We start from the raw sequence: 26,032 nt of genomic DNA, 5'->3' as shown, positions 1-26,032 counted from the left end.
TTTTGATTATATATATATATATATATATATGCTTAATTTAGAGTGAGACACCCATTTTTCAATATTTTTCAGCTCTAGGTATGAACGTAGTATAATTTCTCAATGACTAAGCGGTAAATTATGATCCTCACTCCAAATTCCAGCTCGATCCACGGGAACGCGAAGTTCTCGAAGTTCTCCGTGGACGGAAATTATGAAATTTGAAAAAAACTGAAATTTTTGAAAGGGTAATTTTATTTTATTTTGTTTATTTATTTTTGCGCTGAAAGAAAATCCCACTCAATTGCTCTCGGACGGAAGAGGGCGGTGTGTTTGTGAGAAAATATCACGTGATGAGGGTTGACTCAAAGTGAGAAAAACGCCGGCTGACAGAGTGACCGACCGGCCCGGTTTAGGCATTGAAAACGGCTATGTATCCTAACAACTGATTTCAAAGACATGAAGAAGAACATCCCCAGTAGTTTCTGAGAGATCCTTTTCAAGATCATGATTTAAATTGTCTCGGTGCTGGGTTTGCTTGATAAACCCTTTATTGGAGTAATGATGTTCAAGAGAACATTCATTTTCTTGAATTTCGAATGGCAACGTTTGCTTTTTCAAGCAAGGTATAATTATATACCTAACTATGTAGTGGGGAAATCAAAGACTGAAACGACAAAAAACAAAGCAGATGTCGTATGAGTCTTAAGAATCATTTACAACTTCCTAATGTATTGTGTTGTTCGAATTTGAATATTCATCATTCATATTTATAGTTTGTTTTCTATTTTTGTATAATTGGTCTGCCGTTAAGTATTACGTTGTTGGAAATGAACAGGGAAGTGCAATCTACACATTAAGTCAAGATATCTTTTTCAATGAAGAGTAAACAGTACGTAGTTTAGACAAAGGCAAATGAAAAGGTGTCACAAATATGAACGTAACACACCAATGAAGAGTTTCGGAGTTTCTCATTAGTAGGGGAAAAATATTCCATTGTGAAAGCTCTCGTTTGAGGTGATAATGCGGGGAAAATCACGAAACAGTTGGCGATAATAGGGTCCCCCAACAATGATCAATTTACAGACAATAAGGGGCAGAAGAACAGGCGGTTGTTAGCTATTGATTTACTTCAACACTGCTAGGGCTCCCCTTGATCAACAATTGGTAATAATCCAAAAGGGCAAGAGTTGGAGGACACACTATAATATTAATACAAAATTTAAAACGTGTCATAATTCCTTTTTGAGGCGTACTATATTTCAACATATTTTACTGCCAAGATTTTTTCTAACGAGTCCAACGGTACATTCCTTATTTCAGCATTTACTTCATTCATTTCCCTACAATTCCGTTCTTTCTTCCTTTTTTTGCATAGTCAGATAGTCTTCTCATTCAAAAGATAATATTTATCATTAATAACATTCCACTAAGTTTCAAAAAAAAATTGGTTCCTTTCCTTTTGTTTGCCTCATTTGATTCTTAAATACTTCAAATATCATCGCCACACGTACTTCGAATATTCATTTTAATAACAATTGCATTCAGTAACAGTCGTAACTTGGATCTGTAAATGTCATTATCCCCGAAAGATCGATTACCTTCAACTCCTACTAAGGATAAAATTTCCAAGCATACGAAAATTGCAAAATCAGACATCCCTGCTGATATAGATGTACCTTTAGATTGGCTTTATAAAGGTAAAAGAAAAACTAAAGCAAAGACACAACAATTGAGCTCTCCAAAGGTTTCAAGGACAAATACAAACCGTTCATCATCTAATAGTAATATCAATAAACCAACTAATAATGAAAACTCAAGGTCTTTGTCAAACTCATCGAATAAGTTGAGTAGAACACAATCGATAACAAATGGAATGATTGCAAAACCAAATTTAAACGTGACTACAAACAGCATCAATTCAAGTAATGATACTGGGAAAGATACGTCGATGTTAGATAAAAATGCTTCTCCATTTGGAACAGCTAGGAGACAAAGATCATCTTCTATAGCTGTTTCTTCCATTCCAATCCGTACACCAAACAAACAACCAAATTCAAATAAGGCTTCATCTCCACAGTCTTCTCTTTTATCTCCATCCTCCAGCTCCAATCAGCGAAACTCTACTCCATCCTCTACTTTGTCTTCTCCATTAAAAAGAAGTGTATCATTAAGTGAAAAACCACCAAAGAAATCTTTATTGGGTTCAATCTTTGGAAGAAAGCATTCTCAATCAAAATCAAATAAAATGAATTCTTTAGAACCATCATCCCCCCAATCACCAAATAGAAATAATCGTTCACACTCTTCTTCCTCGGCTGATACCAATAATAACAACAATACTATCAATGAGTTGCAACCAGTTACAATGGATAAATTCAATGAACAAATAATGTTAAATGATCTGAAGGAAATGTCTTTAAAAAGAGTGAGATTTGCTGTAGACAAATTTAATGATGATCCTCCACAGCAACTTCCTTCAAGAAAACCAAAACTTGGAAATATACTGATTCCAGAAGATATGGTGGCTGAAATACCATCCATATCAGTGGGAATAACAATTTCAGATAATAGTAACAGTGGTGGTAAACCTCCCTTATCCGCAAATAAATCTTCGGTATACACAAAAGATTCTAAAGAATATAAATTAGCAGTAGCTAATTTCTTGAAAACTCAAAAGGAAGCCATGAAACATCAACAAGAAGCTCACAGATTAGCAGAAGAATTGGCTCATGAAGTCAACCACTATAGACCTAGATCATCTTCGTTATCTGCAGTTTCGAAAGTTGCGGCAAAGACATTAACTGGACAACTTCTTAAGGAACCTAATAAAAATAATAATAATAATAATTATAATAATAACTACGTAGATGAATGTAAGGAGGATGTTGATACCAATGTTGACATTAAAGCATCTAGCCTTTCCATTGATAAACCAATACATTTGAATGAGCACCCCTTTGACTCAAAGGAAGAGTCTAAAACCCAAGATTCTAGCCAAAAAGAAAATACAAAGACACAATCCAGCGAAATTACATTAGATTTGGTATATACGAGATGTTGTCATCTAAGAGAGATTTTACCCATTCCATCCACATTGAGACAAGTTAAAGGTAAGACAGCACCATTACAAACTTTAAAATTTTTGAATCCAAGACCAACATTAATTGATATCTTATCGTTCTGTGATTTTATCTCCATTATACCAATCCATAATATAATATTTGATAATGTTTTACTTACGTCGGATATGTTAAGAATAATATTATCATCTTTAGTTGATTCAATAACTTTAGAAAAATTGGGTTTGAGAAACGTAATAATAGATGAAGAGGATTGGAAATTTTTTTGCAAATTTCTACTAGATAATAAATCTGTGACTAAATTGGATATATCACAAACAAAACTACGCTCTGATATGGATGAATCACTTTCACGTGAAAATATGGATTGGCCACTATTTTGTCAAGTTCTAAGAGTTAGGAAAGGTGAACCATTAGAAGAATTATTACTGAATGGTGTGAAATTTAACAGGGTACCTTTAGGTCAATTTTATGATATATTACATGTATTTGGTAAGATGAATAGATCTTCTACCTCACTACGGCTAGGTTTAGCCACGTCAGATATCTCTGTCGGCTGCTTGAAAGTGGTATTCGATTGGATGTCTAAGTATAATGTTCAAGGGGTAGATTTAGCCTTTAATAATCTAGATCAACTTGTACCGATAATGGTTGATAAATTATCTGACTTAACTTTCAAAAATTTACAATATTTTACTTTAAATAGCACAAATATTTCCTCCATTGATGAAATGGCATCCATGTTAGAACGATTATCATTGTTACCAAATTTAAAATTCTTAGATTTAAGTAATTTACCACAACTGTTCCCCGGTTTAGTACCATATTTGCATAAATATCTACCAAGGTTCCTACATTTGAAAAGAATTCATTTTGATAATAATGATTTAACGTATAAAGAAATTGCAATGCTTTGTAACATTTTGATCAAATGTAAAAATATTTCCCATGTATCTTTACTTTCTCAAAATCCTGTACTACCAGAAAAGGATACAATTATAACAACAAATAAAGCAGAAGAGTCTTTACTTATGGATACAGCTATTAGAGAAGAAGAGAAAAAAGAACCAGATACTGGTAAGGCTAAAGTTTTATTCAGCAGGTATACCCTATGGGCAACTTTGTATGGGTTAGTGAAAGATTCTCCAAATTTGGTAAGTTTGGATATTGATTATGATAAGATGCCTGAAGAGATGAGATCAAGAATTGTATTAGGGTTAATGCGTAACATGCAAAGTGTTATGGATTCCAATTTCACTTTAGATGAAAAACTATTGCAGGATAATCTGTTGTTTGATGGAAGTTTACTTAGTGAAAGCGCTGAAAGTTTATTAAAAAGGTTGAATAGTAACTCTGTCATTGACGTTGTCGATCCAACCAAGAAATACTTACTGACTAAATATCTTGAGAAATTAGAGACGTTACATTTAAATGTCCAGAATACTATTGATTCGATGTTTGAAAAGAGAAAATCAGGGGAGTTACCATTAGAGGAAAAGGAAAATTTATTGAGATTGTTGTTATTGGAGAAGAACTTATCAAACATTCTTGAATTATTCTCTAAAATCCCAAGTCTTTCAACTGTCTTCGCATCTACCAGTCCAAGTCTTAATACAACAGCACAACCGACAAATGCAACAAGTATCACAGCAGAGGAATCTCCATTACAAAGTCGCCCAATTTTGAAACATATGGACTCTGGGAAACTATTACAAGCAGCAATTGTGCCACCACCGGAAAATGGTAATGATAATGATGTTCAAACCAGACCACATTTGATCGCTACAGAGAGTGGTAGAATTATTGATACATTAACAGGTAAAGCCATTTTACACAAAAGTTTATCAAATACTTCACTTTATAGTAAGAAACAAGAGGAAGAAGAAGGTGAATTACATAAGTGGGGGTATTTTATTCAACAACAATACCAGCCGCAGCAAAGTGCCTCTTCATCAGAACAAAGTAATTATGAAGAAGGTTCTGCTTCTCCATTATCTCCATCCGATGTGAACGATCAAGAACAAGTGAAAATTGAACCTTTAAATATTTTACCCAAGATTCCTAGTGGGTCCCAGCTTAGAGAAGCAATTATTCAAGCTAAAGGTATAAACTCCATTGATGATTTGATTCGAAATGTAAGTAAGAACAGAGTTGAAGTTAGAAATGTATATGATGATGTTGTTCCAATAAGCTCTCACGCAACAGAACACCATCCTCGAACTGTAGCTGGAGCAAACATCACTGTGGATAACGACGAAGATGTTATTGAAAAATATGATGAGCTTCTTAATAATCTATCCACAGTTCGTGCCAGTAAAGTGTGACATTACACATAGCATTTGATACCAGATTATATTACGACTATATAAGGAAGACGATAGATATTTTTGTGTTGATATTATTCAACTTTTAATTTTTTTTCTTGATAATTATACCCACTTATAGTTAAATTATATATAATAATTATCTAAAAGATATGCTTTTGAAAACGTCTAAAAATCGATGTTTATTAATAAATAGAACTCGATCAGCTCTTGCTAACCGGGCGAGTGCAATTATTCCACTACTTATCAGAAGAGTAATTGCGGTGGCCATTTTCCTCCGCCTTTGAAGATCTTTCACTCCGGCATATTGCACCATACCTGATCCGATATGGTAGGTTCCAGATCCGACCAAAATGGCAAGAGGTACTATACCACCAATCCATCTAATCGATTTATCAGTATTCTGTAAGATCCATCTTATAAATTGAAATTTTTCGTTATTTTCTATTTGTGTACCAGGTAAATACTTTAGAATCAATAGATGATAGATTAAGAACGGTAACAAAAGATAGCCTGAAACTACAATTGGTGCATGGTTAAACCTTTTCTTGAATCCAATTATGTATCCAAGTACACCGCCACTCAGTCCAATGGCTTGTTGTGAGGTATCTTCAGTTTGTAAGAATGGTCTGAAGCCTGAAGCCTTTGCACGTGCGATACGACCGCTATGTATATCATCATCCTTTTCTTGACGCTTATGATAAAGCCAATGGCTTACTCTTAGAATAATTCCACTAGTGAGATGAATAGATATAGAACCAAGTAGAATACTTGTTAGAATTCTCGATGGAATTTTCTCTGATATAGTATTCAAGAACTTATCAGGTAAAGATTTCGGTTCTATTAAAGGTAATATTAATGTATTTACTGAATGGAGGGGAAAATAGAGGAGCATAGGCCATGTTGAATATTTCTGAATACGTTTTAAACCGATAATTGAGGAAGGTTGGAGGTTCAGGGAAAGGATACCAATATATTTACGTATCCCTTTGGGTACGGGTGATGCTGCGTCAGAGAGTTCATCTGAACTTAATTCCTCTTGGGAAACTGGCTCTGGTGGTAGAACGGTGAAATTTGGTTCCACCATTTTTTCTTAGATAGCAAATTCAATTCTTTCACTAGAATATAAATGACGACGATGTTAAATGGTCTTTGATCAACGTAATGAGACTATGTTGAATTCTGTCTAGGAGGCTATATATAAATATATATATGATCGACTATGAAGGACCCTTTTAGAGTTAGGACTTTATGATGGCAGCCGGAGTACCTAACTAAATTGCGGGGTTGTCAGAATGCCCCATCTAAATTACGCCTCTAACGTGAGGAGAGATGTTTAATTTGAATCAATTATTGAATAAGTTTTTGATGATTATAATCAAGAATTTATAAAAAATTACAGCTTAAAGTCCAATTCATGTTTGTAGTTTATTATACGATTCTTGAATTAGACTTTGCAGAGGATTAGATATAGAAATACATAAAGATCGCATTTGCTAAAGATGTTAAGTTTATGGAATCGAGCCTTTTTTATCGATTATGTTGGGGTATACAGGGAGGTAAGAGTCAGCTGCTAAGAATATGAAGATAATCTGTATAAAGTTCCAGTTAGCTATATGTGAGAGGGAAGGGAAAAAGAACGGGAAGGCTAATTACTTTCTGAAAGTTTTCATTTTTTTTGCCCACGCATATCTTAGTGATTTAGCAGGTCCAGCAGTAAGAATTCCTTTCAATGTTTGTAAAATACTTGACCTACTTATCCTTCCCCTTAACTTCCTTGTTGTATTGTTTATTGTAAATCCTACAGGTAAATAAGATGAATTATTGATCACGACATCTTTGTAAATAGGTTCATAGTATGATTGGAATCTTGTAAAGTTTTTATCTACAATATTTTGAACTTTATTTGGATTTTCAGCTCCTAAAACATACCTAATATCACCAAGATAGCTTATTCCAGTGATTTCTTTATAAAATTCAAATTCATCGAATTTACCATTATTTTTTTGCAGCGTTAAATGTTTTGCAATTGTTGCAGCTGCTTTTAAATTTAATTGGTTCCAATATTGTACTCTTAAATCATTCTTTAATATTTTTACAGGTTTTTGTAATCGACCAGCCAAATAAAAAGTGTTCCAAGTCGCCAAATCCTTCAATAACATCTTCATTGACACAATACCGTATTTAACTTCATGACCATTAATTTTCACAAAGGGATTGAAATAAATACCAGCGCCAATATCTTGAAATTTTGCTATAAATTCAGATCCAAAATATTTCAAAGTTGAATAATGATCTGGGTTCTGTCTCATATTTAAAGAATGGAAATGAGATGGATGAGTGACACCAAAGATCATATCTATTTGAGGTTTCTCCTTGATATTGTATCCTGTTTGTTCAAAGACGCCTGACCCATAACCGAATGCGTATTTGATTGGAGCATTAAATTGGTTTAATATTGATTCCAATTCAAATTGTAATTCTTGATCTTCTAATTCTAGTATTTGATTTGCAGCATAATTTGCTGGTAGTTTATTGAATTTGTACATGTAATCTTGGAATTTTGATGTTATTTCATCTGTCTTCTGGATACCTTTTTCTAGAAGCGGTATTCCTGTACTGTTGTTGTTAACAGTGCTATCAAGAATATCTTCGGAAGGATTTTGATGTGTGGAATCTCTAGTGGGTACAATATCGTGGATTATAGTATCCATCTGTGAGTGTTTGGTTGAGGCATGGACATTATCTTTCGCTATTGTACTTTGCAATCTTCTTGCAAGTTTTCTCGATATTGCAATGGATGAGGTACATGGCCTTAGTTGGGAAGCAAACATGAAAGGTGAAATTATTATCCTAGTATGACAAAGAATAGGGTATATTAGATAGATCTTGAATTAACTAGCAAATGTATGGCCTTCGATGTGTTGCACTACAACTGAGCAGATCCCCACTTAATTAAGCAGAATGATAAATGTGAAGGTAAGACGGATCGATTAAATAGTGCTTGTCTGGTTCTAGTCAAAGTGCTTCTCTTTAATGTTTTGTTTGGGCAAGATTTCATTTTTTATAACAAATGTTTATTGATAGTAGTAACTATTACCAAGTTGCCCGTTCCGCGTACCGTGTTCCTTGCTTCTCAATTCTAACTTCTAGACTTAACGACAAGTTTTTACATTTATATACTAAAAGTATTAACATGAAATGTCTACTCAAGAAATATGTACGCATTATACGGGGATCTATTTACTTCTATATACATCAAATTGTCCTCCTCTCTTCCCATAGTTCCTGTCATAATAGATAGCATTCATTGTTATAAACTTACCTCTATAACTTTAATACTCCACTGTCAGTCCCATTCGGGTAAACTGAATTTTTTGGGTTTTCACCGGGACTGAAATTTCAATGAGAAAAAAATTGGAAAAGTGACAAGATCTCGAAGAAAACTTGAAAGAGAAAGAAACATCTCATCGCCAAAACTAGGCACTTTTCTTTTTATCTTCAAACCATAAGAAACCATCGTCACAACTATTAGTTCTAACTATTTATAAGAGAACAAAAGGGAAATTGGACGAATCGAAAAATTAAAACTACAAATACATAAAAAAAAAATAGCCTAGATCTCAGAAACTATGGAGGAAATCGACTCCTTCATTATATAATCATATCTCAAGCATGAAACCCAAATTTGTCTCTCGTGTCGATGACGTCTTGCATTTCACTAAAACGATGACTTTCAGGAGTGAAATCATCCCCGACAAATCAAAAGGAACTTTATCAACAAGTTTATTGTATTCACAAGGTAGTGACATCTACGAAATTGATTGTGCATTACCTCTAGCATCTTTTTATCAAACGATATCAGGAGGGAGCAGAAAGGATTCATCTTTAGCTATACCAAGCCCTGAATATGGAGATGCGTTCCATGATGTGGAAGATACAAAATTAGCACCAAAATGGGTTTATTTAGGTGAAACTATAGCAAAGATGAGTTATTTAGAAAGTTCCATGGACGATACTACTATAATTGCGATGTCTAAAAATGGATCATTAGCATGGTTCAAAGATGGTTGTAAAGTACCCATTCATATAGTCCAAGAAATGATGGGTCCTGCAACGAGATTTTCATCTATTCATTCTCATGTGAGGCCAAATTCCTTAGCGGTTTCTGATTTTTGTCTTTCGTGTAATTTAGAGACTGTAGTGAAATCACAGAGTAGTGGGACAGAGGAAGACAGTATTTTGAAAATTATTGATAATTCAGGAAGACCAGGTGATGTTTTGCGTACTATACATGTTCCAGGAACCACAGTGACTCATTCGGTTAGATTCTTTGATAATCACTTATTTGCATCATGTTCAGATGATAATGTTTTGAGATTTTGGGATACAAGAACTGCTGAAAAACCTATGTGGATCTTGAGTGATCCACAGAATGGTAGAATGACTTCATTTGATACATCTCAAGTCACTAATGAATTATTCGTTACCGGGTTTAGTACAGGTATCATTAAATTATGGGATGTTCGTGCTGTAGAGACGGCATCTAATGATTTGACTCACAGACAAAATGGTGAAGAGCCAATTCAAAATGAATTAATAAATTTGTATCATTCTGGTGGTGACTCTGTTGTTGATATCCAATTTTCACCAACTTCATCTTCTGATTTCTTGACCGTGGGTGGTACAGGAAACGTTTACCATTGGGATATGGAGTATTTCTTCTCAAGAAACGACGATGACAATGAAGACGTTACAAATGTTGCTCCTGAAGAATTACAAGGTCAATGCTTGAAATTTTTCCATACCGGTGGTAGTAAAAGAACCAGTGGTCTATTTGGTAAAAGAAACACTGTCGCTTGGCACCCAATAATCGATAACTTGGTTGGGACCGTAGATGCAGATAGTTTGGTAACAGTATATAAACCTTTTACGGGTAGAGATCTCATTCAAGGTGAAGAAAAATGATTTTTCGGTCTGTTTGGTAATAATATTTAAGAAGAATATACATAAGAACGTTCATTCAAAAATTTGATTTATTTATACCTTTATGTATACTCAATAATGAAGAGTTGCCATTTTTACATAGGCGCTCTCTCCTTAGTAATAAAGTAGTCGAAAATACCCATTGTTTGTTGTTGACATCTGCACCTTGGTTCTTTTCTAGTTATAGTCTCGTCTATATAAATTCTTGAAATGTGACCCAGTTGAAGCTCTAAGGTGATGTGGAGGCTGCCCAAATCTGGGGAACAATTTGTGAGATTGAACCGTATCTCGATATATAAACTTAAGAATAGTACTATACCTGAACTTATTAACAGAATAACCCTGAGCTATCAATAGGAAGTAAATTACATCTAACCTATTTTTTGTTTACCTTTCGCACTCAAAATATTACTTTTCCCAGTTTAAGAGAGAATTTTGTATGGAAATTTAATGTCCCAATGAAAGTAAAGAGAATATGAAGAAAATCACTATGATGTTGTGAAAATCCTTAAAGAGAGCAAACATTTCTTTGAAATCAAACGCTAACATGCAATTCACCACTTCATAGAAAGAGGGCGTGTTAAAGCCGATTATTTGTTTTAATATTAAACATTAGCAATAGACATCATCTGTTTTTTTCAAGTTGAAGTACAAGCAGTTACATAACATCAAACCTTTATAGGATAAAAACTATATACTACACCGTTTGTATGGGTAAGAGTTTATTGGTATGTTTCTATAATGGGACCAACTGACTGGGATGCTAATCAAGATTATAACTCTACTGTGGCAAACGAGTAGTAATACATTTAATTTGATATCGAAGACAGTAGAAATTATTTATATCGGTTGAAGGAAAAATCATATAGTCTTTGAAGGGGGGCGGGAAGAGGTTCAGGAACCAAACTCCCTAGCAAAAATTTGTCTTCATTTTCTGTGCATTTCACGTCGGAATAATAGATATCTCCACAAGGTGGTCACTTTTTTTTATTTTTTTTTTTAGTTACGTATTCATTATGACGGTTGATCAATGAGTATAGAATATGTTAATTCATAAAAAACCCACGCAAATGAGTATCATATATTTCTCGTTTAATTGAATTGTGACATCTTCATACAGACAAAAACTAGCTTTTACGTTACCCTTCTTTTATCTTAAGGGGAAAACCCCAGTAGAGTCAGACTGGCTGACACCCCCCCTCGGTCCACGCCCCATCGGCCAAGAAACAATAAGCTGTCCGTTTTTTTTTTTAAAGATAATAGAAATTCGGGTCTTTTGGCGTTAGAAATGACGTTGTCTCAGTTTCTACGGGGTATTCTGGTATTACTAATTGAATTTAAGAACCGAGGGTGTCGGGGTGGTATCAAATATCGGATTTGGAAGGAGGGTCATCACTTGAAAAATATAGGGTTCGTTTCCATTTTCATTGCCCTCCTGGGAATATCAATAATAAAACGGATTCAAAGTAATTCTGAATGTAATATGAATTCATTGAAAAGATGGTCAATCATCTTTCACTAATACCGTACTGCTCAAGATTTAACTAGCTACTTTCATGTCATAACTGCAAAACTCTAATGTACCGAAAAACTTACATACCTACTTACGTACTTAAGTACATAAATACTTACGTAAAACCCTTTTTATAGGATGATCAAGAAACACATTTATGTTTTATTGCGGGTTATTTTTTGGGCAACGTGGGTATACAGGGTTAAATATTCCCTATAATATTAACAAACACCCTCGCGGACCTCACTAGGCATGATAAGTTACGTACAAGCCTTTTGAATGAAAAAAATTGGAAAAAAAAAAAACAAAAACTGAAAAATTTTCGAAATAAGGGAGTGTCTGAATTTTTTTAGAGATTTAATTTTAATTAAAGTATGTAAATTCATATAAAAAGGGTTTCCGATCAGATTCCTCAGCTTTTGGGCTTATATTAGGCCATCTCCTTCAATTTAATTTGAATACAATTTTTAATTCATAATTTTTTAACCCATATTATTATAACAGTATAATTTATCTATAAAGACTCTACCTCTTGAAAGGAAAAATGACTAAAACTTACAAGCAATCAGCATACGAACATATCTCAAGTTTCAAACCAAAATTTGTTCAACGTGTTGATAACATTTTACATCACAGCAAATCCCTAGCTTTCAGCACCAATGTCACTCCAGATACTGATAAAGGAACATTAACTACAAGTGTTATCTATTCTCAAGGAAGTGACATCTATGAAATGCAATGCTCTCTACCAATTGCTGGTGACAATGATAAAAAACCAAAGCCGGGCTCTGAATACGGGGATGCCTTTGCTAAGGTTGAAAAGACTGCCTTAAGTCCAAAATGGGTTTACTCTGGTGAAACTGTCGCTAAGATGAGTTATCTAGACGGTAACGAGACTACTTTATTGGCCATGTCAAAGAATGGTTCTTTAGCATGGTTCCAAGATGGTGTCAAAGTCCCAGTTCATATTGTTCAAGAAATGATGGGTCCAGCTACCAGTTATGCCGCCATGCATTCTCATGTTAGACCAGATTCATTGGCTGTGTCTGATTTCTCTTTATCCTTAGATAATGAAACAATTGTTAAATCTCAAAGTAATGGTTCTGAAGAAGACAGTATTTTGAAAATTGTGGATAATGCTGGTAAGCCAAGTGAAATCTTACGTACAATTCATGTTCCAGGTACTACAGTTACACATACTGTTAGATTCTTTGACAATCACATGTTTGCTTCTTGTTCTGATGATAATGTCTTAAGATTCTGGGATACAAGAACCAACGATAAACCATTATGGATTTTAAGTGACCCTCAAAATGGTAGAATGACATCATTCGATGCCTCTACAGTCTCTAGTGATCTATTTGTCGCTGGTTTCTCTACTGGTGTTCTTAAATTATGGGATGCCCGTGCTGTTGAATCTGCCACTCAAGATTTCACTAACAGACAAAATGGTGAAGAACCAATTCAAAAGGAAATTGCCAACTTCTATCACTCCGGTGGTGATTCTGTTGTCGATGTTCAATTCTCTCCAACTTCTCCATCTGAAATCTTAACTGTTGGTGGTTCTGGTAATGTTTACCATTGGGATATGGAATATGCTTTGTCTAACTATGATCCAGAAGATACAAACAGAGTTCCACAAGATGCCTCCGAAGAATTACAAACTGAATCCTTAAGATTCGTTCACAGAGGTGGTAGTAGAAGAAACCCACAACAACATGGTAAGAGAAATACTGTTGCATGGCATCCTGTTATTGATGATTTCGTTGGTACAGTCGATGAAGATAGTTTAGTCACCGTGTATAAACCTTTCACCATCTCTTCTTAAGCGATTTCATTGTAGTTAGTTAATTATATATATATATATATATATATATATATATATATATATTTCGTATCAACTCCCATTTTAAAATTAACGTCCTCATCATATATCTACAATTATGTTTTCCATGTGTTAAATATTACGTAAAGTTAAGTTAATTTGTCTCTTCCTATAATACTGTCCCAGGTGACAAACAGACGTATCTACCCAGTTTACGGATACATCAAACTCGGACAATTTTCCTTGTTTACGAAAATGGAAAAAATCAGAAAATGAACTTGTAGATGCTTTTATAGAGAAAATGGACACCTTTGACAAAGTGTTGTACTGAGATGATCCAATAGTTAGTACAAACATTAGTGGTTTTGAATAATATACAGAAAAATTCGTATTCTTTTCTAACATCGTCGTTAACCTAAACTTTTTTTTTATAGCTCATCAAATATCTTTGGACGAGAGCTGTAAAAAACTTATTTGCATACCAAATACATCTAAATTAGATCAAGTCGAACCAGTTTCCAATACGTCCTAGGCAAATAGCACGTCCGGCCAAACTAAAGATATTTATTAAGAGGGACCCACTCACAAATAAAAGCAACTTTTATAAACTCCTCATACCAATGGCTTCTTTATTTAAACCACCAGAAACAACGAGAAGAAATCCTAAATCTCCTAAATTAACTCTACCTCCACTATTAAATCACAATAATACTACTAATTCCAGCAGTAATTCAACAAACACTCTCCAACTTTCACTCAATATGAATGAAACACCCAAATCATCTCTTCTACCAATATATTCTTCAGCATCTTCCATTTCTTTATCACCTTCAATAGATGGTCCTAAATCATCGACCTCGATAAGCTCCAATAAGAGAAGGCCAATACCTCCTCCTTTACCACCTTCCGTTCAACGTGTAATCACACCTACAACCAATGCTAACAAAACACCTTTGTATAGACCACCACCTGAAATGACCCCTACAGATATATCGCATGCTCTAAAAGAATTACAAATAACCGGGCAAAACTCACGAACGTCACCCCCACTTTCAGCACAAAGTGATCATGAAAATAACACACTCGAGAAAAATAAACCATTATATCAAAGGGAAGACTTGAATGAATCGGTAGATTCTTATTATTCAACTATATTATCAGTTTATGAACAAAGCAACAGTAATGCGGCAAGTCCCATAAAATCGCCAACAAAACACATACCTACAATAACAACTACCAGTATTGATACCAACCTTCAACAGACTATTACAGATACAACCACGGATGAATTACTGATGAATAAAGACGTTGATCAATTAGATGAAGAAATTTGGAATTGCCCTAATATGAAGGATCAAATTATAACGTTAGGTGTGCTTGGAGAAGGAGCAGGGGGATCAGTTGAGAAATGTAAATTAAAACATGGGTCGAAAATTTTTGCTTTGAAAATTGTTAATACTTTGAATACTGATCCTGAATTTCAAAAACAAATCTTTAGAGAATTACAATTTAATAAAAGTTTCAAATCGGATTATATTGTTAGATACTATGGGATGTTCAATGATGTGAATAGTTCATCGATTTATATTGCGATGGAATATATGAGTGGGAAATCATTAGATGCTGTATATAAGAATTTACTGAATAGAGGCGGTAGAATTGGTGAAAAAGTTCTTGGGAAAATTGCAGAAAGTGTATTAAGGGGATTATCATATTTACATGAGCAAAAAGTTATTCACAGAGACATAAAACCACAGAATATTTTATTTAATGAGATGGGACAAGTCAAATTATGCGATTTTGGTGTCAGTGGCGAAGCCGTGAATTCGTTAGCAACCACATTTACGGGGACATCATTCTATATGGCTCCAGAAAGAATTCAAGGACAGCCTTATAGTGTTACATGTGATGTATGGTCATTAGGATTGACCATATTAGAGGTAGCACAAGGTAGATTTCCATTTGGATCAGATAAAATAACGGCAAATATTGCACCAATTGAATTGTTAGTACTGATTTTGACATTTAGTCCTCAATTGAAAGACGAACCGGAATCAAATATAAGTTGGAGTAAAGCTTTCAAATCATTTATTCATTATTGTTTGAAGAAAGAACCCCATGAACGTCCATCACCAAGACAAATGATACAACATCCTTGGATTCAAGGTCAAATGAAGAAAAAAGTGAACATGGCACATTTCATTGAAAAATGTTGGGAAGAAACAGCTTGAAAAACAAGACAGTTAATTTAGCATTTACATACATATACTTACAAAAACATAGATGTATATATATGTATATATTGTTTTTGGAATCGAAAAGAAAATTCATATATAGGCTTAAATGGTTTCTCAAGTGCTAGACATGATATGGATCCCTTCTTGCTCACCATACTTGTGTCATACGTTAACAGGGATCACGTTTGAAATGATTGTGATTTTTTCGAAGGCCCCGCTTCCGCTCAACCTCAATAATTTTCTTGGACGAGAAAAACGTGAAGCTGTTTCATGAATCTGTTCAGAATAAGCTCCATTTAACCTGAAGTTAGTCATTCTTGTCGAAACAGTAACTGAACAACTCTTCATAAAATCGTTCTCAACTCTGTTATTCATTTGTAATAATTCTGTTATTATACAAGCAACAACCCAAAAAAACTATTGTAAATAAAAACCAAAATGAGTGCATTATTCCCCTCCATGAGTAGAGTTGCTCCAAGAAGATTAGCTACACAAGTGGCATTCAGACCTACCGTCTATAGAACAGTAAACCCCAGAACTGTACCACTAATGATGAGATTATATTCAGACAAGGCACAAGAAAAATCCGAAAAAACAGAGGAAAATGCTAATGAAAATTTAACTGAGGAACAAAAGAAAATCAAAAGTCTGCAAGAAGAACTTTCCGCAAAGACTAAAGAAGCTGCTGAATTGAAAGATAGTCTACTAAGATCTGTTGCTGATTTCAGAAATTTACAAAATATTACTAAGAAAGATATTCAAAAAGCGAAAGATTTCGCTCTACAAAAATTCGCTAAGGATTTATTAGAATCTGTTGATAATTTTGGTCATGCATTAAGTGCATTCAAAGAAGAAGATTTGGAAAAATCAAAGGAGATTGCCGATCTTTATACCGGTGTTAGAATGACAAGAGATGTCTTTGAAAAGACTTTGAAGAAACATGGTCTCGAAAAGTTAGATCCAATGGGCGAAACTTTCGATCCAAATAAGCATGAAGCTACTTTTGAAGTAGCTCAGCCAGACAAAGAACCTGGAACTGTTTTCCATGTTCAACAAGTTGGTTTCACTTTGAACGACAGAGTCATTAGACCTGCTAAAGTTGGGATTGTAAAGTCCACTGACGATAATTAAACTAGATAACCATATGAAGAAATGAAAGAAAAAACATATATCATGTATATAACTGTACGATAATTAATTAATTAATTGATGAAAAAATTGCGTTTTTATCTTTATTCAGTAAATAGGAAATATTGCAGAAATATAATACAAGAAAGTCGAGTGAAAATAAGAAGAATTATAGGGGGCCTAATAAAAAGAAGATAGTAAGCTTTGGTATGCTTCAATTTAAGACACCTCCTATTATAATAGGCAGTTGAAGTATACTACATTATCTTTTATATTAATTGTTAATTTGGTCCTATCCTGTTTACTCTTTATCGGATATCATTGTTCTTTCCGGCCCCTTCTAATTCTTTTAATGAGTTCATATATTGGCAAAAGAATGACTGAACAAAGAAAAGACTGGTCTTTATGAACCCAATCTCATTCATTTTAGTCTATTTATACTGCATAATTTATATTTGAACTGTAATCGTTGTGTCCAACCACTTATAGTATATATATAATTGGATCTTTTATTGACAAACCAGCATTCATCTAGGTTTTACCCCATGTGTTATAACTATGGGAAGAATAGCTACGCCATTTATATATTAGACGATGGGTGAAAATATATATATCGTTTCTTAACTCTTCAGATACAAGAAACAGAATCTCTTCAAGGGTTGCATAATATTTCTGGTATGTTGTACTATAAATACTTCTTATTAAATCGTTAAAATTAGCAGAAAAATAGCCGCCGAACCCACGTACAGACCTTTTTGAAACGGTTCTTCTTCTTCCTCAATTAGTCATTGAGGGTAGGAGAACGAAAATAAAATAAGAATGAGACAGCATTAAGAATCACAGATTCATTTTCTTCTGGCTATGTATCAGCTTAACTGAAAATAGCATGAGTCTGTAAAAAAAATACCTTAGCGATCGTCGGCTCCACCAGGGAAGCATATCTCGACATAGCGTCTTCAAATCGTCTCAACTATACCTGCTTGTTTCTCGACAACCTCATTCAGTAAAATAGAATATCTACTAACGTTTCAGGCGGTGGCCTCTTTCCACCACACAGTATTTCCAAAACTTGTTATTATTCTTCATTATATTATCTTTACTATTATAGATATTTTCTGAAAGGAAATTACGTGTTGATTGATATATTCATAGCGAACAACAGAAAAACTTGCAAAGAAAATATGTAACGGTAGATAGTGAAAAAAACAGCTTAAGTGTCTATAAATATCTTTAAGCGCCATGGGCCTTTGTACATAGAGACTCGATTGCAAATGACGAGGAGCAGTTACAATCCACAAGAGATCACTTCCATTGTTGAATCTGATCGTCGAATACTATTACCTTGCGTAAAGAAAAGTCTTACATCTGGTTTCGTTCTCATTACGTTTCTATTATTAAACTCTCCAATTTTTATATACCACGCCTCGAAGAAAACACCCATTAAAAACGAAACAGAGACTACAGTTTGTACGAATACCGTTACAATTAACCAGAGATCATCTGCATCGGTGTTAGATATACTCCTAACCGTTAACAAAAGAATTATATTTGTGAACGTAATTCAATAATGACTTCTAAACTATCCCCTATACGGAAAAGTCACATACGCAATGATACAAGTAACGCAAAACCTCGAACAGAGAAAAGATCATCATCAAGACCTTTATCTAGAGGGAAAAAAGAGAAACTTCGATTTGGTAATTATATCCTTGGAGCCACTCTAGGTGAAGGTGAATTTGGGAAAGTCAAACTCGGTTGGTCCACAGCTTCTCCAACGGCATCGCTTGATTCAAATTCGAAACAAATCGCTATCAAACTAATAAGACGAGATTATGTTAAGAAAGGATCAGATAAAGAGATTAAAATTTATCGTGAGATTAATGCTTTGAAACTTCTGACTCATCCGAATATCGTCAGATTGGAAGAAGTTTTACAAAACTCGAAATATATTGGGATTGTATTGGAATTTGCATCAGGCGGGGAATTTTATAAATATTTACAAAGGAAAAGAAGGTTAAAGGAACCCCATGCTTGTCAATTGTTTGCACAATTGATAAGTGGTGTCACTTACATGCATTCAAAAGGATTGGTGCATCGAGATCTCAAATTAGAAAACCTCCTGTTGGATAAAAATGAAAATTTGATTATAACTGATTTTGGGTTTGTCAATGAGTTTTTCGGTTCCAATGAACTGATGAAACGTTCTTGTGGTTCTCCATGTTATGCAGCTCCCGAATTAGTTTTAAGTACAGAACCATATCGAGCAAGGAAGGTAGATATATGGTCATGTGGAATAATCTTATATGCAATGCTAGCTGGGTATTTACCTTGGGACGATGATTCCCAAAATCCTAACGGTGATGACATAGGTAAGTTATATCAATATATCACTAAAACTGCATTAAAGTTTCCAGCATATATCTCCCCTTTAGCAAGAGACCTTATTAGGAAAATACTTACAGCAAATCCTAGTAGGCGAATAAGTATATCATATATCTGTAAACATGATTGGTTGAAACCACATGCCTCATTTCTAGCAGTAGAACCAAGGGAATGGGACCGTATGGTTAAGAAGAAATCTAATGCTTCAAGGGACACTTCCTCATCCGAGATGAAATCATCGTCATTACGATTGCACTCTAAATCCTATCGCCACAACACCATCATACTAGAACCTACGATGGAACATAGTCCAAGTCCTCCTCTAGAGACCCAATCATATGTACTTAAGAACATCAGGGCATCGGACTTTGGAAATACGTCATCAAGTATGAATCATGAGAGCACTTCACCTGCCACAAAGGCCTTACATAATGTAATACCGTCTTCCACCGATTCGCTAAATTATCTGACAGCTACGAGGAAACGTAACACTAGTGTTCATATACCAGAGAATGCAGATATACACCCTTACATAAATACGGACGTTAAACATAGTACGCCAACCATCAGCCATACACCTGTTGAAAATGTCACTGTACAAGACGTGAACCCATCGATCGATCCTATATTTCACAAGAGGCAGCAGAGACCTGTCACATTTATGACAAGTCACAATGCATATCTTTCCAATGGCATAACATCCCCAGTATCAAATATCTCTGAGGTTACCAATCCCAAACCAAAAGAAGCTGTTTCTGTCTCTTGTAATGATACAACAGAAATTTCATCTCATCGATCTGCTATTAATTCCAGAATACTTGAAGATGGAGAAAAAGAAAACTTAGTGTCAGAGAAACAAATATCAATCCCAGAAGTAACATTAAATTCGGTAAAGGATGTTGAGAAAAGAAATAATAGCAATATTGAGAAAGAAAAACTGGTAGTTCTTCTCCGAAATAGAAAAATCTCAACGCAACTTTCTGATGGAGACCCAAAACGAGAATCAACAAGTAAAAGATTCAGTTTCTTTTCATTAATAAGTAAAAATACAACTTCTGATTCAACGGGAAATACTCGTAATCCCTCTTATAGATCTGCATCACGACAAACAAACGCCACAGAAGTTTCTTCGCAACCTCTGAAAGGAAACCCTCGACGGATTTCACATAAGAGCTCTATGTCAAATTTAGCAAATTTCAATTCCCAGAACACAACGAGTCTTCGAGCTAGTAAATTTAGAAATAATAGAGCATCAGTAATGGTATCTTCATTAGAAAACCCAAATCCACGTGTTCCTATTGAAAAAGCTGATACCGAGACGAGTTTATCTTCAAAAGTGATCAATTTCTTTAAAAGGAGAAGTATGAGAATTTGATTGCCAAACACAATAAGCTGCCGAATATCAGACATTACTAATATATAATAGGCAGAAATAAAACCATCTTTTAACATTATATCTATAGACACTACACTTTAAAGCGAAACGGCCATACTTCCGTTAGAGAGCTCGAAAAAGGCAAACATTATTAATGAAGATTAGTTTTGTTTTCTCCAAAGTTTACATAACTATATCATTAGATAATCTAAACAAGAGTACTGAGGAATTATGAATACAATTCAAGGAGTGATATCTAAAATAATGAATAATATTCAAAAAATGAACCTACATACCTACTGAACGGCTTTTTTTTGCGTTGGTTGTAGAAAACATAAAAAAATACGATTGGTAATAGAAGTAGTTGCACTGATCGAAATGAATTCAAATAACTTCTAAATACTACTAATGGACACCATGGAACAAACATAACCGGACAATAAAATGATATAGCATTAGGGCTACTATTTAAAGTGGCCAATAATTTACCGGCGGACAATCTAACTAATTGAAAGACTTCATAAAGGGGGGCGGGGGGTATATCATACTGAGATACTATCCAATCGTCGCAGGGTTCGTTAGAACTAGGCGGTAAGGCACTCAAGGACCCGTATTCTCATTCTTTGCAGGATACTATTATTGGAGTACTCAAATTTGTATTTATATTGTAATGAAAGATTATCACAAGTTCAGCTCTGATTAATTTTTGTAGGAGCTAATATGGTTTCTTAACTATGCATTTTTTTAGTAACGTTATATACCTACACACAATATTTAATTATATAGAATACTACCACTCAGTAATATGGAAGAAGTCCATAATGGTAACAAGAAGCCATTAGGTCCACGATCTATGCTTGCCTTTGGAAAACTGGCTAGGTTGCTAAATTTTTTGGCATGCAAAGGGCCCACGAAGCCTGTAGAAATATCAGGAGAATTCTAAGTAAAGTGGGCTCAATTATTAATTAGCAAGGTATATTCCCTCCTAGGAACTTTGGCATAGCCACAGGAACCATGAATGGGAAAACAAAGCCAGTAATTTCGAAAGTATTGAGCGTAGATCCTTTTTTGAGAAAACCGAACCTACGGCTGTAGGCTAATTACGTGTAGCTCAGAACTCCGGTGTGTCGGAACATCGGCGGCAATCTTCCAAAAATTAGAACTTAGACTTCAATTATCAATTCCTCTAAGACACTCTCTCGGCGAGGTTGATTTAGTAGCTCTAACCGATACCAGGATTTATAGCCATGAGAATAGGATAGTGTTTACTGGGTACTAGTACTTTGTACTTTCAGCAAGTATAATGAGGAGCATAATAAATTGCATTACTCGCATATGTTACACATCAAGCGTAACATTGCCAAACCAAGCCTTTGTTTCTGTATGCTTCACCCTATGCCATCACAGCGTTGATTCGAAGAGATCAAGTAGTTTACACTCTTGGATTTGAAAATTCTTCTGAGCTATACACAAAAAGACGTATAACTACGCTAACAGGACCCATTTGGGCTAGTTGTAATGGGGGGAATCTCAAGTTCGAAACAGATTCTTACCGTTATATGTCAGTAAACAGTACATTAGTGCTGGTTGTTACGTATATGACTTTGTACAGTGTTTGTTAGTGCTTTTACTGACTTCAAATCCCAATTCCCTCTTCCGAAGGAGTCCCAACCAATACGCACAGAGGGTAGGTGGTCAACTCCGAAATCAGATCAGACCAATAAGAGGGAGTTTTTACCTTCCAGTCCACAGAAACTACTGTGCTTCCAAGATATAAGTTCTTTTTTAGGCGAATTCTTCATTGAATAACCCGCATTAGTTTACTTGTGAGTGGAACATATATAGCCCAGATCCATCATTAAACAACGGTTTGGTATATCTGAGTTATGAATAATACACTGGTTAATGTATTCGACATTTTCAATCTATATTCTTCTCGACTTAATATCTAGTTTCAATATGAGGCAGTATAGATAAAGTTAAAAGAAATATACACTAACTCTCAATTAATTTACGACAGTGACGCTTTCCGACATCGTTTTGGAGCCAGACCTAACGAAACTGATATAACTTTTGTGTTGTTTGATTGTGCTGACGTCTCAAACAGTCCAGCAATAAATAGAATTGATATAAAACTTAGTACATATAATGAGTGAATGTGATTTTTTGAAGTTAATAATTTATATTTGCATTAGAATAAACTAAAATAATTAAAAAAGTGATGTTAATTGACAACAGCTAACATGTATTTAAATGTTAGATGGGTACAAGAAGATTCTGACGGAAGCACCGAAGGTCTTAGCTGGTAAGTTGTTTCTGAACTTAGCTCTGACGACACCAGAGTTACCGTGAGATCTGGTAATCTTACCCCACATGACTCTAATCTTAGTACCTCTAACTTCCTTGGAGGCTCTGTAGACATAAGCAACACGCTTACCCAAGTAGAATTGAGCTTCTTGTGGAGTGGCAACACCTTCAATCTTGATCAAAGAGACATTTGGGTTGTTAACACTCTTGGATCTTTGGTAGGATACGTGCTTACCTTTGACGTACACTGTATTAGAATTGTAAAAAAAACCTTAGGTTTATTTTTGCTTATATGTTAGTAATTGAATCTTATGTTTTTATTTCTTCATGACTGACCGTACGCCTCCACTCATAAATGGCATTTTTAGATAACAATCTACCTTAAATTATATTATGACATCTTTCTCTAATACACAGTTTGTATTTTTATCGGTATTCCTATATTCCAGTAATTGTATTCGACGTTTCAACCTAAAATAAACATTAGTCTACTCCTATATGCATGGTAGCCTTTAAATGGCTATTTTCAATAATGTATATCTGCGTAACTATGGCATAATATCCTGGTATATAGGTTCCCTACTCGTGTTTTAGAACGTATCATATTGTATGGTACAGTACATATTTTTATTCTTTAGTTGTTTTCAATATTTTATTGTAATTCATTATTTCATCTCATTTATTGGAGTCATTATCACGGTTCTTTCACTATTTTGAGTTCATTTCGACACATACATCTATGGGATTCGGCCATTTTTAGTTATTCTTGGTTTCTTTTAGTGTTTGTCTATTATGTTTAAAATCAAGGTCAATTTCACTAATATGCTCCTACTTAGTACGGGGTTCCGGTAGGCTCTAGCCCGTTGGGAGGTGAACAGCGGCCCAAGTCTCTCTAGGTAGAGCTTACGAAGAGGCGTCTTGGTCTAGACTCTGTTTACTCCCGAACTGGAAAGCTCTCCAAAGTCTTCCGGTCTCTCCCATCCCTGGAAAATTTGATCTTCCATATTGTTAGAGTGTTCGGATGTTCAGTAGTTAAAAATGTTCGGATGTAAATCCTATTCACGGTCTAAGAAATGTACGGCTGGCAAAAAGAAGAGTTCCAGAGAGAGAGAAACCCTGAGAAAAAAAATTTACAGATCCCTTGAACATCTGAACACCACGCTTTGGAACCCTTCCATCGTTTCAGTATGAAAATTTTCGTCAAGTTCAACGGTCCTTTGGAAAGGATATAAAAAGGGAGCATATTTTGTTATATGGATTTATTGAGTAACTTATCTTCCTTCATTTTAATTTTTAACTTTTCTTATAAAAAAAAGTGTCGACGTACTTCAGTATGTTTTATACCCTATACTTTGAAAAAGCCAAAACAATTAAATTATGGATATGGAGGATAAAGAACTTAATTAAAATAATGATAATGAATTGGCCTGTGATTTACCCTAGGAAAAAGTCAACAAAAAATTACTAACACCTTCTACAGTAGGATCATTTCTATAGGAATCGTCACTCTTTGACTCTTCAAAAGAGCCACTGAATCCAACTTGGTTGATGAGTGACAAAACCTTTGTACCCAAGAGTGAGAATTTAAAATTACATTTTTTGAATAGCTTGGTCCGTAATCCTTAGCGGTTCGGCCATCTAACTTATTTCTTAATTGAAATTTTTGCTTTGCCGTTTGCATGAATGATCTTTTCCACTTGTGGATTAGTGATTTCTATCTTTAAATGGCGCGATGATCTTGACCCTTTCTATGTACTCTTTAATTAGAGGGATGGATATTTTGGGTGGGTACAAATGGCAGTCTGACAAGTTTAACCAATTTTTTTTCTAATTTATTCTAATCAAAGGCTTGATTAATAATTTAGAGAAATATTGTTAATATTGGTCTCACTATTCTAGGATATTAAAATCGATATAATCTTATATATTTTAAATATACTGTTTAGTGCAGTTTAAGATAACGTTAGGCATTCTAATATCTTTTTTTACATTTCTTTGTCTGCTTGATTTTTTTACACCGATGTAGATTAATGAATCTATTTTTTGCTATTCGAGGTTTTCATTCTAGACAGCGTTGTAAAAACTCATTATTTATCTTACAAACAGAATTTACGATTGACTATAACGTCTCGTTATTGGTTCGTAGCTTATTTGATTATGTATAATGTCATATAAGTTTTGTGACGATCATCAAATGTGTCTGGTAATGCTTTACCAAAGAAGCTGTAGTTAACTCGTTCATACCTAGCGCTGTAATTATGTCAATGTACTGCAATCATTCCTTTAACAATGGTACAAGGATTTCCATACATTTCTTTACAATAAATAATTGATTCAATTCCAGCGACGATAGATCAGATCCATTTTTCAAGCTCCATGCAACATAACATGGTCTATGATATTTCTTAACGATCAATATGGCCAATTGTCTGGTAATATCTGCAACAGTATCGTAACTCGTATCTAATAAAGGCATACCGATCACTTCTGGATCCCTTTGTATAGATGTATCAGATTTATTTCTCGACGTACGACGTGGTAATGCATAATAATAGGACACTAAGGTACCTAATTGAGTGTCTATTCTCTTGATATTTCCTTCATTTTCTAAAAGGGTGGAAACATTTCCGTCTATGAAATTATCTCCACCAAGACTCACTATCAATGATATCGGTATTTTATTAGATTCCTGCGAGGTCGGTATCGTTGTTATTAATTCAATTGCTGGAAGCGAGATGAAGGAAGAGGAATCTGAAACGATTTGCTTATGTATCGTTCTTGTTGACATTGTATTCTTGCTTACCGTTAGGAATGAGTAGTATACACTTATAATTTAGCTAAAAACGAAACCTTTACTAGTTTAAATAATAAAAACAGAGGTGGTTCATCACAC

At 34.5% G+C, this 26,032-nt stretch overlaps 10 protein-coding genes across 10 annotated transcripts; 6 read left to right on the top strand and 4 right to left on the bottom strand.

Annotated features, from left to right (window-relative positions):
* Window positions 1-1,552: 1,552 nt before the first annotated feature.
* On the top strand, window positions 1,553-5,386 carry HER1 (Her1p; the record flags this gene model as incomplete). Its single annotated transcript, XM_003670147.1, has 1 exon — window positions 1,553-5,386. One exon carries the CDS (start codon window positions 1,553-1,555, stop codon window positions 5,384-5,386), a length of 3,834 nt encoding a protein of 1,277 aa, XP_003670195.1.
* A 139-nt stretch (window positions 5,387-5,525) lies between these two features.
* MCP1 (Mcp1p) lies at window positions 5,526-6,473 on the bottom strand (the record flags this gene model as incomplete). The annotated part of the gene is made up of 1 exon (XM_003670146.1): window positions 5,526-6,473. The coding sequence occupies one exon, from the start codon at window positions 6,471-6,473 to the stop codon at window positions 5,526-5,528; it is 948 nt and encodes a 315-aa protein (XP_003670194.1).
* A 565-nt stretch (window positions 6,474-7,038) lies between these two features.
* TAM41 (putative phosphatidate cytidylyltransferase) lies at window positions 7,039-8,220 on the bottom strand (the record flags this gene model as incomplete). The annotated part of the gene is made up of 1 exon (XM_003670145.1): window positions 7,039-8,220. The coding sequence occupies one exon, from the start codon at window positions 8,218-8,220 to the stop codon at window positions 7,039-7,041; it is 1,182 nt and encodes a 393-aa protein (XP_003670193.1).
* Window positions 8,221-9,061: 841 nt separating this feature from the next.
* On the top strand, window positions 9,062-10,354 carry NDAI0E01330 (uncharacterized protein; the record flags this gene model as incomplete). Its single annotated transcript, XM_003670144.1, has 1 exon — window positions 9,062-10,354. The coding sequence occupies one exon, from the start codon at window positions 9,062-9,064 to the stop codon at window positions 10,352-10,354; it is 1,293 nt and encodes a 430-aa protein (XP_003670192.1).
* A 2,075-nt stretch (window positions 10,355-12,429) lies between these two features.
* WTM1 (transcriptional modulator) lies at window positions 12,430-13,713 on the top strand (the record flags this gene model as incomplete). Its single annotated transcript, XM_003670143.1, has 1 exon — window positions 12,430-13,713. One exon carries the CDS (start codon window positions 12,430-12,432, stop codon window positions 13,711-13,713), a length of 1,284 nt encoding a protein of 427 aa, XP_003670191.1.
* A 617-nt stretch (window positions 13,714-14,330) lies between these two features.
* Window positions 14,331-15,941, top strand: MKK1 (mitogen-activated protein kinase kinase MKK1; the record flags this gene model as incomplete). Its single annotated transcript, XM_003670142.1, has 1 exon — window positions 14,331-15,941. The coding sequence occupies one exon, from the start codon at window positions 14,331-14,333 to the stop codon at window positions 15,939-15,941; it is 1,611 nt and encodes a 536-aa protein (XP_003670190.1).
* Window positions 15,942-16,385: 444 nt separating this feature from the next.
* Window positions 16,386-17,078, top strand: MGE1 (mitochondrial nucleotide exchange factor MGE1; the record flags this gene model as incomplete). Its single annotated transcript, XM_003670141.1, has 1 exon — window positions 16,386-17,078. The coding sequence occupies one exon, from the start codon at window positions 16,386-16,388 to the stop codon at window positions 17,076-17,078; it is 693 nt and encodes a 230-aa protein (XP_003670189.1).
* A 1,564-nt stretch (window positions 17,079-18,642) lies between these two features.
* On the top strand, window positions 18,643-20,832 carry KIN4 (putative serine/threonine protein kinase KIN4; the record flags this gene model as incomplete). The annotated part of the gene is made up of 1 exon (XM_003670140.1): window positions 18,643-20,832. The coding sequence occupies one exon, from the start codon at window positions 18,643-18,645 to the stop codon at window positions 20,830-20,832; it is 2,190 nt and encodes a 729-aa protein (XP_003670188.1).
* Window positions 20,833-23,081: 2,249 nt separating this feature from the next.
* Window positions 23,082-23,893, bottom strand: RPL33B (60S ribosomal protein eL33; the record flags this gene model as incomplete). The annotated part of the gene is made up of 2 exons (XM_003670139.1): window positions 23,082-23,386; window positions 23,875-23,893. The coding sequence occupies 2 exons, from the start codon at window positions 23,891-23,893 to the stop codon at window positions 23,082-23,084; spliced, it is 324 nt and encodes a 107-aa protein (XP_003670187.1).
* Window positions 23,894-25,414: 1,521 nt separating this feature from the next.
* On the bottom strand, window positions 25,415-25,927 carry POC4 (Poc4p; the record flags this gene model as incomplete). Its single annotated transcript, XM_003670138.1, has 1 exon — window positions 25,415-25,927. The coding sequence occupies one exon, from the start codon at window positions 25,925-25,927 to the stop codon at window positions 25,415-25,417; it is 513 nt and encodes a 170-aa protein (XP_003670186.1).
* Window positions 25,928-26,032: the final 105 nt, after the last annotated feature.

Source organism: Naumovozyma dairenensis, chromosome 5 (genome assembly GCF_000227115.2).
Source record: "Naumovozyma dairenensis CBS 421 chromosome 5, complete genome".
NCBI lineage: Eukaryota > Fungi > Ascomycota > Saccharomycetes > Saccharomycetales > Saccharomycetaceae > Naumovozyma > Naumovozyma dairenensis.
Note: the sequence above shows the minus strand (reverse complement) of the source record. Positions and strands in the feature narration are given on the sequence as shown.